This window comes from Python bivittatus, unplaced genomic scaffold (assembly GCF_059951505.1).
Source record: "Python bivittatus isolate LINGU-HERP-01145 unplaced genomic scaffold, Pbiv_v1 ctg000320_np1212, whole genome shotgun sequence".
Lineage (NCBI taxonomy): Eukaryota > Metazoa > Chordata > Lepidosauria > Squamata > Pythonidae > Python > Python bivittatus.
The window spans coordinates 153,354-169,836 of record NW_028277052.1 but is presented as its reverse complement, the minus strand read 5'-3'; the positions used below and the strand labels follow the sequence as shown (position 1 = coordinate 169,836).

Here is a 16,483-nt window from a genome sequence, read left to right as displayed (position 1 = left end):
GCCTAGAATATTGAACCTTTTCACACTATTCTAATTTTCTGAGATTGTGAATTTGGGGTTTTCATAAGCTGTATGCCATAATCATCACAATTATACCAAAGTAAGGCTTGACATATCTCGCTTTGCATGTAATGCGTCTATCTCATATATTGGTTTCACCTTTTGAGTTGCCTTACTGACATAAATGAACATTTGCACGATATTCTAATTTTTTGAGTTTCACTATTTTTAATTTATCAGTGTTGCCCTTTCTCCTCTATGAGTTGTGCAGGACTGGTGTAGATTTTTCCTCTGTAGTGACAAGAACCAATGGGTGGCAGCTTTACAGAGATTCAAACTTAAAAGAAGGAGGAACTTCCGGCTACGGGAGCTACTAAGCAGAGGACCCGCCTACCTCCTGCAGTCATGGGGGCTCCATCGCAGGAGGATTTCAAGCTTGTTGGACAACCCTTTGTCTGGGATGGCCTGAGGATTCATGCCCTGGGCAGGGGGCGGGAGCAGAAAGCCCCCAGGGTACTTTGCAGCTCTGACTCTGTGATTCTCTCAGGAACATATCCAAATTCCAAGGCTTCCCTGAAGTGGGGGCTCGGCGATGGTCAACCAACTCTTAGCTAATGGCCCCTTTCCTGAAAGCCGGTGGCTGCGCTGGGGTTGCCCCTCTTTTCTCATGGATGCCTTTCTTCTCAGTCCGCTTTGGGCAGCCATGGAGTTGCAACCATGACCATCTTTCCCCCATGCCTTCTCAGGATTCTTGGGGGGTGGGGCTGCTGCAAGGGGGGAGTTCTTGTGACAGCTGTATCTTTCCCCAGGATAATAAATCGGAGTTGCCCGTGTTTTTGAGAAATAACTGCACTGTGTGTGCGGTGCTGCTGCTTTCCCCCTTGCTTGAAAGGACCTTTCTTTTGTGTTTCTTTCATTTATAATTGTCCTCCTCTCCACTAGGATGATTCAGTGCGTGTGTCCTGAGCAGGAAATTGGGAAATTGCCATGGAGCTCATCAATCCTTGCATTGCACAGTTCCTCCATGGAGAATGCAGACTGGGGGATCCCCTTCTAAGGAGCGTCTCAGTTGCTGAGACCTGAAGGAAATGCTTAATTAGCACAATGAGCTGGGCTTCTGCTAGCATTGGAGTCTCTTCTGGTGCTGGAAGGCCAGAAGTGACGATACGTTCAGCAGCCCATCACCTAGACAGAGAAGCCATCTGTAGATGGCTTCCCCAGAAGGTGCTCCACTGCAAGAGATGGCTGTTGAATTGGAAGCTCTTCTCAGCTTTGTGTTCCAGAGGCACCTTCCTTTGTAGCATTTGGTGATGACCCCCAAGCCTGGCATTCCTTCTAGTACCTCAATGTTATTCTTATGGCTTTGGCCAGTATCTCACACGGGCTGTTGTCCCTGCTCTTTCTTGTTCCTTCTTGTGTAGCCAGCAGATTGAGGACAGCTTTCAGCCTGGCACTGCCACAGTGTCCTGCTTGGGTGGCAGCTCAGTGGTGACCCTGTAGGCCAGTTGTCCTTATCTTATTCTGAAGTGGGAATGTTATTTGCCCCCCCCCCCCCGCCTTTTCCCACAGACCTGCTAGGTTACAGAACGTACAGGATGCTCTGTTGTTCTTCATTTCCCAGGTAGAAGAGGATTTGCTTTGGTCTTTAAAAGCTGGGGATGGGCATGAACTCTTCTGTTATTCTCAGATTTGGGGGGTGCGGTTGCTTGGGCTTTTGAAAAAAAAATCTCTCTCTCTCTCTCTCTCTCCCTCTCTCTCTCTGCACCGGTACCTGTTCCCTTAAAGATTCTCCAACATAGGCACAGTATTTGTGCAAATTTAGTTCTTTCTGAATGCTGGATTTTTGGAGGTGGAAAACTTCAGGGGGAGATGGAGACACTATCTTTTTCTGGGTTCCATCTCAGGGGGCTTTGTGCTGCATTGCAAGATCCAGGTATTGGGAGAGTTCAAACAGATTCTTGGGGGTGGAGCAGGAGTGAAGGTGCCTGAGGCTGATGAAACTGAATTGACAAGCCAAAAAGCTTTGCTTAATAATCTGGGTATAATGAGGGTGGGGAGGGGGGAGACCACCATGCCCAGTCCAGTCTGTTCCCTGTTTTATGCTTTGAGATGCAAACTTCTGCACATCTTGATCAGATTTTTGTTCATTAGCATGACATTTGATTAGTTCCACATTTTAGTGGAAACAAAAAACTGACTGCAAGAAGGAGTGTCTTGAAAAGGATGGGTGACTGGGGTGTCTTGAAAACAGCAGGCTCAGCCATGCATGGGTCATTAAAGGGGGTGGGGGGTCCACCTTAGGAGTTTATTTATTTATTTATTAAACTTGTTCCCACCCATCTCCCCCCAATGGGGGACTCTGGGTGGCTTACAACATATTAAAACCATAAATAAATATAAAGTTAAAATTTATAAGAGGACACATTTACAAAGAATAAAAGGAAAAGGAAAAATCCAAGAGGCCGATGGAAGCAACACCAGGCCTCTAGGGGGCTAGCCAACCCCATATCTGATGACCTCCCTCCCCACCCCAGACCAGATGGCAGAGCCAGGTCTTCAAGTCCCTCTGAAAGGCCGGGAGTGAGGGGGCCTGCCTCACCTCCGGGGGCAAGATGTTCCAAAAGGCGGGGGCTACAGCAGAGAAGGCCCGCCTTCTGGACCCCGCTAGTCGGAGTTCTTTTGCCGAGGGGGTCTGGAGCATGCCCTCTCTGTGTGATCGGGTGGGACGGGTTGAAATCATGGGGGAGAGGTGGTCCCTCAGGTAGCCTGGGTCCATGCCATGTAGGGCCTTAAAGGTGACAACCAACACCTTGAATTGGACCCAGAAGCAAACCGGTACCCAATGCAGCTCACAGAGAAATGGTGTTATATGGGTCCTTCGGACCCCAAAAATAGCTCGCGCGGCTGCATTCTGGACCAGCTGACGCTTCCGGATACTCTTCAAGGGGAGCCCCATGTAGAGTACATTGCAGTAGTCTATCTGGGAGATAACAAGGGCATGAGTGACCATTCGAAGGGCATCCCGATCCAGGAAAGGGTGTAACTGGCGCACAACCGGGAGCTGTGCAAAAGCCCTCCTGGCCACGGCTGCCACCTGCTCTTCGAGCAGGAGCTGTGAGTCCAGGAGGACCCCCAAATTACACACTGGGTCTGTCTGGGGCAGTGCTACCCCATCCAGCACCAACGATGACAACGTTCTGGATACAGAGGAGCCATTAACCCACAGCCACTCCGTCTTGCCAGGGTTCAGCTGGAGCCTGTTGTTCCCCATCCTGCAGGTGCTCTGATAATACAGTTACATACTGTATCTCTCCGTTGCCTCTTAGGAGATCTGTGGATAGAGGTGGGAGCAGTCTGCCTTATTAGTGGGGGCATCCCCTCCCCCAAAACTGGGTTTCTTTCCCCAGCAAACCTACAACCCAAACTCTAATCAAAAGATTTCAAACACTGCCAAGGGGACTCTGTTTGCTTTTCCTCTGTGCAAGCCCAAGAAGGTAACCCTAATCCTAATGCTTCTGGAGAAATGTCAGCCTTCTAACCTGCATCTCCCTTGCTAAACCACTTTCTGGGAAATTGTTCCTTAGTGCTAGACTTGCATCCCTTGTAAAAAAGGTTGAATTTTTGTCATGGGGAAACTTGGTGCATCATCTAAAAAGAGCAGAGGGTGATGGAAGAGCAGTAATGGTGCCCGCCTCTCTTAGAATGGGCTTAAATTGCTGAGGTTGGTTGCAGGGAGACAAAATTCATAGGAAACTTTGTTTTGCTCCCCACCATCACGTATCCTGACAATATATATTCAAGGATTTCCTTGTCTCTCTGCTCCCTGGCATCCATCCTGGGCAAAATTTGGGCCATTGGCCTGCTTGGGACTTGGGGATGATTATCCAGAGAAGGTCTCAGCACAGCAGCAGAAGATGGCAGCTCCAGTCCAGCCAAAGAGCCATACTTGTTCCAGCAGGTATTTCCTGCTAATCATTTATATACCACCCTATTTTATCTGACTCCAGGCAGTTCACAATCAAATGAAGAGAATAGACAAGCATCCCTGCAGCTGGATCAGACCGGTATTGGCCTTTCTGGTCCAGCATGTTTCTGCCAGTAGCCATGAGGTCATGAGAGTCCAAACATGGAACTGCTCTGTGCTTCAGACTGGCTTAGAGAGTCATATTCCTACAGGTTCCATTCTCCTTGCTACTATTGATTATTTTAGCTTTTCGTTAACTTGTTAATCCGTTTAGATTTGGTGTCTACCAAATTTTGTACATTGTGGAAATAAATCTTCGTTTTTGTCTCTTTGGCATCTTCCAGTTTTCAGTTTCTTTGGAGGCTCCTTGATGGAAAATTGGTAGATCTCTCCCCTCCAAGGAGCAGGCCCGTCTTTCCAAACGGCCTTGGTGTTCTTCTTCCTCAAGAATATAACAGGCTGAATGGGAAATAGTCATGCTGAGGGTTGCCCTCTTTTCCTTGGCTCCATTGTGTGCCCCCAAGCTCATGAAAGAGGGGGCTTCTCTGTCCCACAAAGGCCGCAGAGTTTCCTGCTTTTCTTTTGGGCTTCTTGCATTTGCCTCCTGTTGACAGAGACTTCAGCCAGGGTGGAGTTGTCAGGGAAGCCTACCCGAATTTGCTGTGACTGCATGGCATGCTGGGCATCTCCTAGAAAGCCTCAGGTCAAGGGTTAGAGTTGCCAAGGGAATGTGAACCCCTCGGACTGAGTGGTGGCGGCCGTTTGCATCCCTTCTGTGACCGAGGAGTTATCTGGCCTCTTTGCAATGTATCTGAATGTGGCAACTCAGACAGTCACTGATCTATTATGCCATGGGGGTAGGCTTCACTCTGTTGGGTGCATGAAATGTTATTCTAGTTACAGATAAATTACACACAGTATTGCAGAGGGAAGAAAGGAGGAAGCAGTGAGAACTGATGACATAAAATGTAAGCAACAGTGCTTATGTATTAAATGTATGCCAAATAATTGTAGTGTGGGTTCATAAACGCTGCATTTTACCAAAACCCTGTCTTGCCTGTTCTGACCTCTGGATTGCCTTGCTTGTTGGTGGGCCAGGTATGATACCCTACAATGAGCCCAGACTCTGTTAACCCCTTCCATCCCCTACCCTCCCCCTCCCTTTTCTCCATCCTTCCCAGGAAATCCATTTAAATGCAATTCCATTCTTCAGCCCTCTCCTTCATGCATGTCTAATGAATGTCAGAGAAAATGCTATTACAATGCAGCCAAGTAGGATCCAATCTTGTAGAGTGTCTACAAGTCATTTGGCGAAAACCCTGGGAGCGCTCCCAGTTTTATTACGATGTAATTAGAAATAAAATCTCATTGCAATAGTTGAATGAGGAATGGGTGTTAATCCTTTATCAGGGAAAGATAGAGCTGTACTTAGAGAAGAGATTAAGGGCAGGAGGTCCCTTCCCTCTGCCAGCTTAGGCAAGGTTGGTGGCTGAGGAGAGGTGAAACCCCCAGGGGTGGTGGGGAAAAGGCTTTTATGAATGGGAACCTCCTTTCTTCACTTTTGTCATTCAGCGTTTGGTGGTGGCTTGGATTGAAAAGGTAAAACTCTCACCATGGCTTTGAAGGGCATTATTTTAATACACAACTTTTTATACTCTCTCTATATTTCACATAATGTATAAACATACATATAACAGTGCACTCTATCTTATAAAGGTTTAACTTGCTTTTGCCTTCTAAAGAGCACAGCGTTTCCCCCCCCCACCTCATCTCTTTGTTAAATGCCTGATTGTCTTCGAATAAACAATTAGCTTGGTACAAGGTTGAAAAGTTGCAAAGAGAGAGGCCCCTGAATTCCACAGAGATAAGGAGGTACTAACGCATGGTATTTCCTTGGTAACAAGAGAAGAAAGTTGATCTGACTTTCTCCTTCTGGGATCCACCTTCCCTCCTCTCCAGACCATCCCTGCATTTCCTTGAATGGGTATGAGGGGATGTACTATCTGATTAAAAGTTTGTTACATTTGTAAATGTCTATAAATTTCTGATGTTTGTTTTGCAAGGTGTGGTTTCAATCAGCATTCATTGCCACGGTGTTGATTGATCTCACCCAGTTGTGTCTTGATCAAAATACATCTGTTAACTTTCACAGAAGTCTTGTCTCAAGTTTTTTGTCTGGCTCTCTAAAACTTGGGTAGCATAGAGTGCCTAACAGCTTGATTAGGCTGAAATAGTTCAGTGTGTTGTTGGAACCAGTCCTTGCCTTAGTATGGTGGTAACCAGGCCATCAGATGAAACCATGGTAAGACTGGTTTGCTTGGGTTTTTGAAAATAACTCTCATATTGTGGTTTCTTAAGTCTATATGGAAAGAGTGACCAGTAGTCCAGCAGTAGCCCTGGCTACTGATTTCAGCTGGGGAGAAGGCCCATCCCTGGAGATACAACAGGATGTGCACCTTGCTGAGCGAGAGACCCAAGCCCATTCACCAGGGCAATGACCCCTACATGGCCCTTTGGGACACAGCCTACACACCAAGCAGTTGGTGGTCAAAGGTCCTCCTTCTCCACCCTCTCCAGATGCAAAAGGTTGGCCCAGACCCAACTGGTCTAAGGGTTTCTCTGGATCTGGCTGCTGAGCTCAGCCAGCAGTTCCCTTAAAGGCACTTCTGGCTGCTGATGTTCCTTTCTTATTGGGGAGGATCTGCCCCCCCCATGTTTCCCAGAGCAGGGAATCCCTTAGCATGTTCTTTGTTAGTGCAGCCTCCTTCCCTCAAGGCCTCTTCCTTGCTTGCAGAATATGAGACCCTGATGCTTCTGAAAAGCTACTCCATCAATTAAATGTGCATACAAATTGGGCAGGGGAGAGCAGCCATTTGCAAAGCAGTGGTTGCCTGTTGCCATAGCAACTGCATCCCCCCCCCCCAAATTCCAAGGCAGACAGGCTCCAGGCTGTTGGTTTGCAGGCAGCTGGGAGAGTCTGGATTCTTTGTCCCCCCTTTCCCCTGTATTCTGGACTGATGACTCTGAACTACAACCCGTGGCTTGCCTCTGCCTTCTGCCTGGACTCATGGGGAGGCTTGTACTAAGGATGATGGGTGTGTGGTCCTCCTGGGAAGAGAAGGACCATGGCAGAGTGTTCCTCTCAAGTGTTGGGGGTGCCCTGGGGAAGAGCTGAATCTGCTGGGCAGCTGAAGCCCATCCCTGCAGGCTGCAGAGTGACTTGTCTCCCATCTGTCTCCTTCTGTCAGTGGTTACAGATTTCTAGCTAACTGCACTTCATAGCATTCCTTGGCAGTGGCTCTCTGTCAGGGTCTCTTGGTGGACAGCCCCCATGCATCCTTGGTCATACCGCAAGCACAGAAGCTGCATGCTTGTGAGAGGAAAGGAGGCCTCGTCGCTGGCATCTTTCTCATCCTCAAAGTAGGTCCATGGGACCTGTGCAGATGCACATCCTGTGTGGGTGAGATTGTAGACAGGCGTAAACTGCCCTCTCTTCCTCTGACAGAATAACGGTTTTAGTCCCAAAGCTGTCTTAAGACACCTCAGTATCCATAGACTAGAAATAACTGTTAATTTAGGGGGCTTAACCAGACTTCCAGCCTGCCAAGAGGAGAACTTGGCCTCGGCCAGAGCTCCCCTTTCAGGCACTCTGCTGCTCTTTGCCTTCCGATGGAAGGGGTTTACAGCCTGCAAGGTATCGGCTCAGGTTGTGTTGCTGCTGCTTCCCCTCTGCGGTGACTCTTTTGGTGTTCCAGGACCCAAGACATTGCTTCCTTTTCTCTGCTTGTTTCTTCCAGAAAATAGGTTTTTCATTACTTTCTATGGTGGGTTGTACATATCAGACGTCCAGAAGGAAGACGCCCTGTCCACCTACAGATGCATTACAAAACACAAGTATAGTGGTGAGACGCGGCAGAGCAATGGTGCCCGCTTGTCTGTCTCAGGTACGTCTTGCTGGGTCCCCAGGGAGGGAACAGGGAGTTTGGTTAAGCTTTGGCTTGCTTTGATGACTGGCACACTGGCTCCCAGAAGGGAGGAGCAGGTGTGACCATCTGGACCGAAAGAATACTGTCCCGGGCAAAGGCAAGAGGTCGTTCTTGAGCATTCTCCTCAGTTGGGGACAGGCAAGGATGTGAGGAGTGTTCATGACTTCTGCTTTTGCCCCTTTGGGGCCCTGCAGAGTGAGGAAACCCTCCAGAACAAGAAGGCATGCCCACAGCAGTAAGATGCTTTTTCTGAAGAACTATCAATATGAAAAGCAGCCTGAGAGCCCACAGTTCTCAGGGCGAAGGAGTTGCCACCAATGGATTCTTGCACTGGAGAGGGGGTTGGACCAGGTGATCTCTAAGATCTCTTTAATCTTTCCATTCTAGAATTCTGCTTAGTTTCAAGGCCACCAAACACTGCTCAAGCAGTTCTTCAATTTGTGGGAAAAACAGGAAGGAAACACTCTGGATTTGAACCACTGGGAGTGGGCAACCAAGTGTTCGCCTTGTTTGCAGCAAAAATCATTTTCTAGTCTAGCTAAGCTGTGTTGTGAGACTTCTGTTTAATCCTACCCATAGAAACAAGTTAGGAGGCTTAAGTCCTGGTCAGGAGAGCCTGAACACCTGCCTGTTTTCTATACTGGACCAGCAGAGTTAGGATTTAGCACCAAGTGATGGTTAACACCCAAAATGGAAAGGAGACCTACTTTCAGGCAACTAAGAAGAAACATTCCCATCAACCAGGGTGATACTAAAATCCCTTAGTGCTTCTTGAATGTTAAGAAACAGGGCTTTCTTCCTCTGCTGAGCCCGCCCATCTACTCAGCCTTCAGCCACTGCAAAGGTTTGGGGCATTGGAGGAAAAACTACCCCTCGCTAAGCCTGAGTCTTCACCCCTCTTGTTCAATAGCAGCAGAAGCCTCAAGGATGTTGGGGAGAAAAGCCTTCCTAGTCTGACAGGGAGGTCCTGCTGAAGGGGGACCCTGGATCTTTGGCTCCCAAAGCAGGTTCTTAACCAAGAAGCTCCAGTCTTCCCACCCTGGCCAGTGAGGGGGAGAGGCTTTCTCTCATCATGTCTGGGTGGGCCTCAAAGAAGCCATTCAGTAAATGCCTGCAGAAAGGGAGGTCTGTGGATGTGCTGGACTCTTGAAAGATTGGCCAGACAAGAGGCTGTTCTCCCAATTCCTTTGCCCCCATGCTTAGCCTGGGTGTGGAGCAGAACTGCATTGTTCTCCTCTCTTCACATGTCTCAAATAACAAGCTTCTCATCTTCCATTGACCCAGATTATTGAAGGCCCAACTCACAGCTTTGGTCACCTGTTTTGTTCTGGGGCAGCGGCAATGTGATCTGGCATTGGCGTTACTGTCAGTCCCTTGTTGTGGTTGGCACTCTCTGTTGGCCTCAGAATTCTTTGCAGACGCTCCTTGCTGCAGGGAGGAAGGATCTATTTGATTGGCCCACCTCAGGTACCTGGTAGATCCTGTTAGATTCCAGAAGGAACCTGGGCTTGTTCTTGAGATTCTGATGGTTCAACTAATACACCTTAGTCACTGCCTGGAAGATGGGGTGGCAATGACCTTGGATTGGATCACACCTCTGCTTGTGGATCCTGGAAACTTTCTGGTTTTCAGAAGTGTTCCAGAGATGACTGGAACGCCGCTGGGAGAAAACAAAGAGTGAATCTGAGCATGGGTAAGAGCCTTTATTAAGTATGACCTTGTGGCAATCAGAATGGCAAAACATGATTATTTCTCTGCTCTTACCACATCTGCAAATAGCCAGCTGGTAGCCTACAATTTGTCCAGTAGGCAGCAGGGCAGATAATTATGAGCATACCATGATACACCCATGTAACATCACTATTTTGTGAACTGCACTGGCTCTTCATGACACAGGGCCAGGTTATTTGCAAGACCACCTACCTCCAATTATTCTGCCTATTCCATGAGATCGGATAGACTGAGCATACTTTGGGTTCCCTTCATGAAATAATGCCGTCTAACGGCACCCAGGAGGTGTGGCTTCTCTGTTGTGGCACCTGCTGTTTGGAACAGCACACCCCCTGAGATGTTGATGGTCCCGACCCTGCTAAGACTTTCTTAAGTCTTCAAAAATTTTTCCTCTCAAGCCCTGGATTAGGACCTTGAATGAGCCCATCTGGAAAATTGGTTTAGATATGTTGTGTTATTGGCCTTTACTTGCATGTTGTATATTGTGTTGCCTTTTTATGATTGTTGTTGACTTGTTTTGTTTTTAATCCCTTGTTACTCACCTGGAGTTGAATTTTGTCATTTGGGTGCCCATACAAATAGTTTGTTTAAATAAAAAGAAAAGAAAAGAAAATTTGATATGTGGCATTATAGAGATGTGACCCAGAGGGCTCCATGTCATGTTTTTTACTGTCTTGTGAAAGCCGCCCTGCACATTTCTTCTCCCAGGGATCATGGGAGCAGAGTCATCCCATACTGGTATCACCCTCATCTGGAGCAGTTCCTGAACATTTGTCCAAATGGGCAAGGGCCAGTGAGAAGACCCAAAAGATTCTTCTTGTGTTCTGCTTGGCGTGGGCTTTAAAGGATGCACTTCAGTTGCAGAGACCTTGAAGCTAATTCAGGAGGAGAGGCTAAATACTTAAAAGAGTTTGAGAGTAACTGGCAATGAATGCACTCTGCTCATAGAATTTGGACTCGGGGGTCCTTGGGCCTGATTGTACCACATGAATTCCATTCGTTTCTCTGCTCTCAGACCCTGCAGAATCCATCCCAACCATTCTAGACAGCTTCCAGTCCCAGGAAGCAAAGGCAGGGCAACTCGTGGAACTGCCGTGCATTGCCTCTGGGTATCCGAATCCTGCAATCCGATGGATAAAGGATGGAAGGCCACTGCCTGCTGACAGTCGATGGACCAAGCGCATCACAGGCCTGACGATTAGTGATCTGCGTGTGGAGGATAGTGGGACATACATCTGTGAAATCACAAACACTTTTGGGTCTGCTGAGGTCACTGGGACCCTGGCAGTAATTGGTGAGTGATTGAAGACTTAATTCTCAGATGCTGTGTATCAAAACACTTTTACCGGGAGGGGGAAGTGGGGAGAGAGGACAAGAAGAGAGGGCATGGATGTGCTCCAGGATCTTCTGCATTTTTACAGAGAATCCACATCTGAGGGACTTGGCTTCTTGGGAGACCAGTAAGCTGGCCATGTTTATGAATGAAATGTAACTATTCAGGGTGCAAAACCAAAATTATCATGAAGAGCTCCAGAAGGATTTCTTTGTGATTGCCCAATCAGATAACAAACATGTTTCCACTGAAGTAAGTGGACTTACTTAAGTAACACTGCCCACTGGGGCAAAGCCCCTCAACTTCACAGATATAGTATACTGTTGGGTTACAAGCTGTCTGCAACTAACCAGGAAAAAGATCATGGGGTCATAGCAGACAGGTCAATGAAGACGGTGACTTGGTGTGTGGCAGCTGTGAAAAAAATGAATTCCATGCTTAGGATAATTAAGAAATGGTTTGAACATAAAGGTGCCAGCGTTGTATTAACATTCTTCAAATGTCCACATTTGGAGTACTTTGCCCAGTTCTGGTCATCACATTTGACAAAAGATATGATTAAGATGTAGTAATTCATGCCAGACATGGAAAAAATAGGCAGAAGTTTTTCTTCCCCTCCAGAAAGTAGGACCAGTGGTCACCCAGTGAAGCTGACTGGAAGGAGATTTAGAAGAGTGCCTCTTCATATCATTCCCACAAGACATGGTGATGACCACTTGCTTGGGTGGCTTAAAAGAGGATTAGAGAAATTCATGGTTTATCAAGTCTATTGGTTTTGAAGACTCAGTGTTGTCTCTGAGTTGCGGTCAGCTTGCCTCCAGATACCAGTTGCAGAGAAACAATGGTGGGAGAGGAGAAGGTCTCCACCTCCTGCCTGTGAGTCTCCAGAGACATGTGGCTAGATTGGGATGGGGCTCATCCTGATCCAGCAAAGCTGGCTGTAGGCCATATTGCTTTCTGGGATTCAGACAGGGAACGGAGGGAACCCTTCAAACACCTGTCCTGTCAGTTGGAATTCACAAAGGAATTGCTGTGCATCGGGGTGATGATCTTGCCTTGGGACTCTGGAAAACTTGAGGTGGTAGCACTTTGCTGCATTTTTCTCTGACCCAGGCAGGAAATTAGATGTCTTGTTCCTGGTGTTCCCAGCTCTTGGTTTCTACCCTGTTTTAGCATCCCTTCAGGAAGGCTGTGGATAATGACATGGGGAAGAAGGTTGGGTTGCTGGTAGCCAGACAAGAATGGCTCGTATTTGGGTATTCACCTCTCTGAAAGTGGCCTTGCTCTGTCTCTGTCTCTGTCTCTGTCTCACTGTCTTTCACAGAGCCACTGCGGGTCTCCCTCACACCAAAGAAGCTAAAGACTGGTATTGGAAGCACAGTTATCCTCTCATGTGCGCTTTCTGGCTCACCAGAATACTCCATCCGTTGGTTCCGCAACACGGAGCTGGTGGTTCCAGATGACTTTGTCTCCATCCGGGGAATCCACAATGAGACACTGCTCATCATGGCTGCCCAAAAGAGCCATTCAGGGGCCTATCAGTGCTTTGCCACCAGGAAGGTCCAGACAGCTCAGGACTTTGCTGTTATCGTGTTGGAGGGTGAGCACCCAACCTTGGAGGGGGAGCTTCTAGGCAGCATAGTGGCTCTCTGCCTACTCCTGGGTTCTTTTCAAAGAAGGATAGATCCTGAATCAGACCTTTGATCTATCGAGCTCAGGGCTTCCTCTTCTGCTGAAGTGGCTCTCCATGGTGTTCCCCAGCCCTGCCTTTTGGTCTCCTAAGAGAGATGCTGTGAAGGTATCTGGGTGGCTTGGCTGCTGTCTTATAACTCTTCTTTCTCTGCTGAGCAGAGACTCCTGGCATCTCCATGGCTGGCTGGAAAGTCTGAGAAAGTCCTGTCTCTCTCTACTATCAAAATATAAGCATTTGGCCTGGGAAACTGCTCAGAGGCAGAACAAGAAAGGGTGCAGGGGTTGATAGAGACCTCCAAAAGGGGAAAAAAACAAAACAACTTCTAACATTCTTGTGACTCTAGTAAGCTTTTTAAGTCATTGAGCTCCAGAGAAGGGTCTTCAAAAGCAGCAGGTGAATAGTGCAGGGGGACAGTGCTGATGGTCTGCAAGGACAATGTCTTTCCACCTCCTTGTGAACCCTGCTAAAGTTCATATCAAATAGTTTGGTGGTGATAAGTGAAAGAGAGAGAGACAGACCCTGGATTATGCAAGGGTTGAAAAGAACTGATACAGCCACATTTCCCCCCCTTCTAGTAATGCAACAATGCAGTTGGGTTGTGCAGTAAAGCTGAATGATGGAGCATTTATAATGGACAAAGACCTATCTTCTTCATGCAACACTTAAATTTATGGAACTGGTTACCACTGAATGTTTTGATAATGAGTGATTAGAACTGGAAGAGAAATGTTGGGATAATGTTTTGCAATCTCCGGGGAGAGGGCCATTGCATAGCAACAAGAGAGGAGGGAAATACATTGCCCTGAGGTCCCACTTTTGAGTTTCCAGGAAACTCATTCACTACAGGGGTGGAAGGAGAATAGTGGACTGGAAGCTGTTGAACAGGATGACCATTTGGCCAGCTAGGCTAGTATATTTTCACAATGGATGGTATCCCTAAAAAATTCTGGGATTTTGAGAAATTGAGTCAGGGAGAGTAGAAATTCCCAGGACAGGAAAATAATTATTCTGTAAAACGTTGAGGGCCCTACAAAGGTTGTGCCTACTATTTCCAGGCCTTCGGACATGTTCTGAGATTTAGGGCTTGAAATTTGGTGTTTCAAAGTTTTTCAACACTCCTATCATTAACGAGGTTTGTTTGGATGGAAAGAGGAATTATGTTGATCCACACCTCTGCATGCTCCCTGCTGTGGTCTCTTTCCTAGATGGGACCCCCCGGATTGTCTCCTCCTTCAGTGAGAAGGTGGTGAACCCTGGTGAGCAGTTCTCCCTGATGTGTGCGGCCAAAGGGGCCCCACCACCCACCATCACCTGGTCCCTAGATGATGAGCCCATCCAGAGAGATGGCAGCCACCGCACCAACCAGTACACCATGTCGGATGGTACCACTGTGAGCCATATGAATGTGACAGGCCCACACATCAAGGATGGAGGCGTCTACCGATGTACTGCACGGAACTCAGTGGGCAGCGCCGAATACCAAGCGCGAATAAACGTAAGAGGTGCCTGTCTACTTTTCAATATTAGCCTAGGCTCTTCTTGCGTTGGTTTTGTCTCTGGTTGGTTGTACTGTTTGTTCTGTCCCGTTCCCTTCCTTTGTGTGTTACTTGGCCATAGGATGCCCTTTGGCAGAGCAGGTGGTGCTGGGGGAGAATGTAGATCTCATGGAGCAGCTGCAAGAGTCCAAGCAAAGTGTAGCTGGAATGTTGCTACCTTGGGACCTGGGTGGGAGGCTGAGAGTGCAAAAGAGACAGTGTGATGGAAGTGAACTTCCTTTTGATGACATGGCAAAGTGCCATCCTGGGCACTGCCCCTTGGCAAAACTGGTAATGTTAAGTTAAATTGTATGCCTTCTCTTTTTATTTAAGTTTAAAAATAGTTGAACTTGATTTGACTATCCTGAAACAAGCATGTATACCAGTTGAGAGAAAGCTATAAAAATATGGGTGTGGGAGCAAAATAATTTTGTCAGAAATGGTTTCAATAGAGTAAATGTTGGTTCTTTGTAAGGGGTGTGTCCATGATTCCCAAAAGTTCTCTTCTTCCTGAAACCGTCACAGGCTGGAGACCAGTTGCGGCCATAGAAGAAGGCAGATGTCTTGTTCAGAACAGCCTAGGAGGAAACTGGAGCTGATCACTGTGTGCTGGGGAGGGCTCTTTCCTATGTTCCTGCAGCATAGTTCTGTGCCCTGCTCACTTCTTTCAGACATCTGCCATGCCTCCTCCGTGCTCCTTTGTGGGGTAGCTGGGAAGCCTGTGGGGTGGGAGAGGTCAGCCTTTCCGCTCTTCCTCAGCAGAATGGCCAACAAGTGTTCATCCTCTGGCTTCAGGCCCATGGGATGTGCCCCGCCCCACCCTTCATAAAATGGCCCACCAGGAAGAGGGAGTTGTTGCTGGCTGTCACAGCAGCTGGCCTCCTGCATGGACAAGAGAGCCGCGGAGGCAGGCTGTTCTGTTCCTCAGCAAGCTGAGCTGGGGGACTTTCTGGCCCAGAAACTGAAATGTGCTTGGAGTGTTTGAAGTCACTTGGAGAAGGTCAGCCTGACAGAAATATTGCTTGGGGGGGGGGTCCCTCTCCCTCTCCCATGTTCCTCCTTCTTGGGAGCAGACCTTTTCCACGCAAAGCCACTCTTTCCTTTGAATTGCCCTAGCCTGCCCTTTTCTCCTCCCCTGCTTCAGGCCCCCCCAGCATCCGTGCCATGAAGAATATCACAGCTGTGGCAGGCCGGGACACCTTCATCAACTGCAGAGTGATTGGCTACCCTTATTACTCGATCAAGTGGTATAAGGACTCGCTACTCCTGCCGGACAACCATCGGCAAGTGGTCTTTGAGAACGGCACTCTCAAGCTGATGGATGTCCAGAAGGGGATGGACGAAGGAGAATACCTCTGCAGCGTCCTCATTCAGCCTCAGCTCTCTATCAGCCAGAGCGTCCATGTCACTGTGAAAGGTGGGTGGCTGCAGCCAGGAGCCCTCCCTGGAACTGCCCGTGCCTCTCCTTCCAGTGCAGACCTGCTCTCCAACCAGGCTGCTTCTCTGGCGGACTCCGTGCTGGCCAACAGATGGAGCAGAACTGGACATGTGCCGCCATAATGCTGTTCAGTGTGTCAGGCAGGTGACTGGAGTTCCAAAACGTGGCGTCCTGGTGTGTTTGTGGGCTGGGCCAAGGGCTTCCCTTGATAACTAGCCAGCCAGGGGAGGGGATAGCGAGCCAGGTGTGCTTTGCTTTCATTCCTTGGAAGAGGGGAATTGTCTCAATCAGGCAGCAACTGGTTCCTGAGCAGGTAAGGGCAGAGCCAGGCAAGCAGCAGGAATGGGGTTGGCAGGACCCATGTGCTCAAAGGTGGTTTCCCGCTACAGTGATGGGTGGGTGTGTTCGTGTGTCTCACCCCTGCCTCCTCCTCAGTCCCAGGTGACCTCATCTGGCATTTTCAGTAGTGCTGTCCCACCTTCCCCCCCACCCCTTTGCCTATGGGAGCAGGGAGAAGCCCCATCCTGTGTGGGGAACCTGCAACTCAACTTGGCCAGTTCTCAGCTGTGCAACACTACTCCTCTCTGTTGGGGGAAAGAAGTTGGTTCACATGAACCAGGCTGAAATGACTCAATGACACTCCTGCTTGGGACCTTCACTGAATTGCCCTGATCTTAGGCAATGCCATGCTGGCAAAGCAGATAAGCTCAGCCTTGGTTTCTTGTGGGGCTCACAGTCTTGCCTTGTGTTTTTTTCCATCACCCTTTACTGCTTCGTTCAGAAACATTGCTTGCCCTTGCGTG

General features: G+C 48.4%; 1 protein-coding gene across 1 annotated transcript in view; it reads left to right on the top strand.

The window, feature by feature from the left end:
* The window catches only part of DSCAML1 (DS cell adhesion molecule like 1), a 126,822-nt gene that overhangs the window by 65,363 nt on the left and 44,976 nt on the right, over positions 1-16,483 (top strand). Inside the window, exons 4-8 of the mRNA XM_088138798.1 lie at positions 7,762-7,908; positions 10,697-10,975; positions 12,339-12,614; positions 13,913-14,209; positions 15,387-15,659. Coding sequence (XP_087994924.1) covers positions 7,762-7,908; positions 10,697-10,975; positions 12,339-12,614; positions 13,913-14,209; positions 15,387-15,659 — 1,272 coding nt within the window. The remainder of the gene's footprint in view (positions 1-7,761; positions 7,909-10,696; positions 10,976-12,338; positions 12,615-13,912; positions 14,210-15,386; positions 15,660-16,483) is intronic.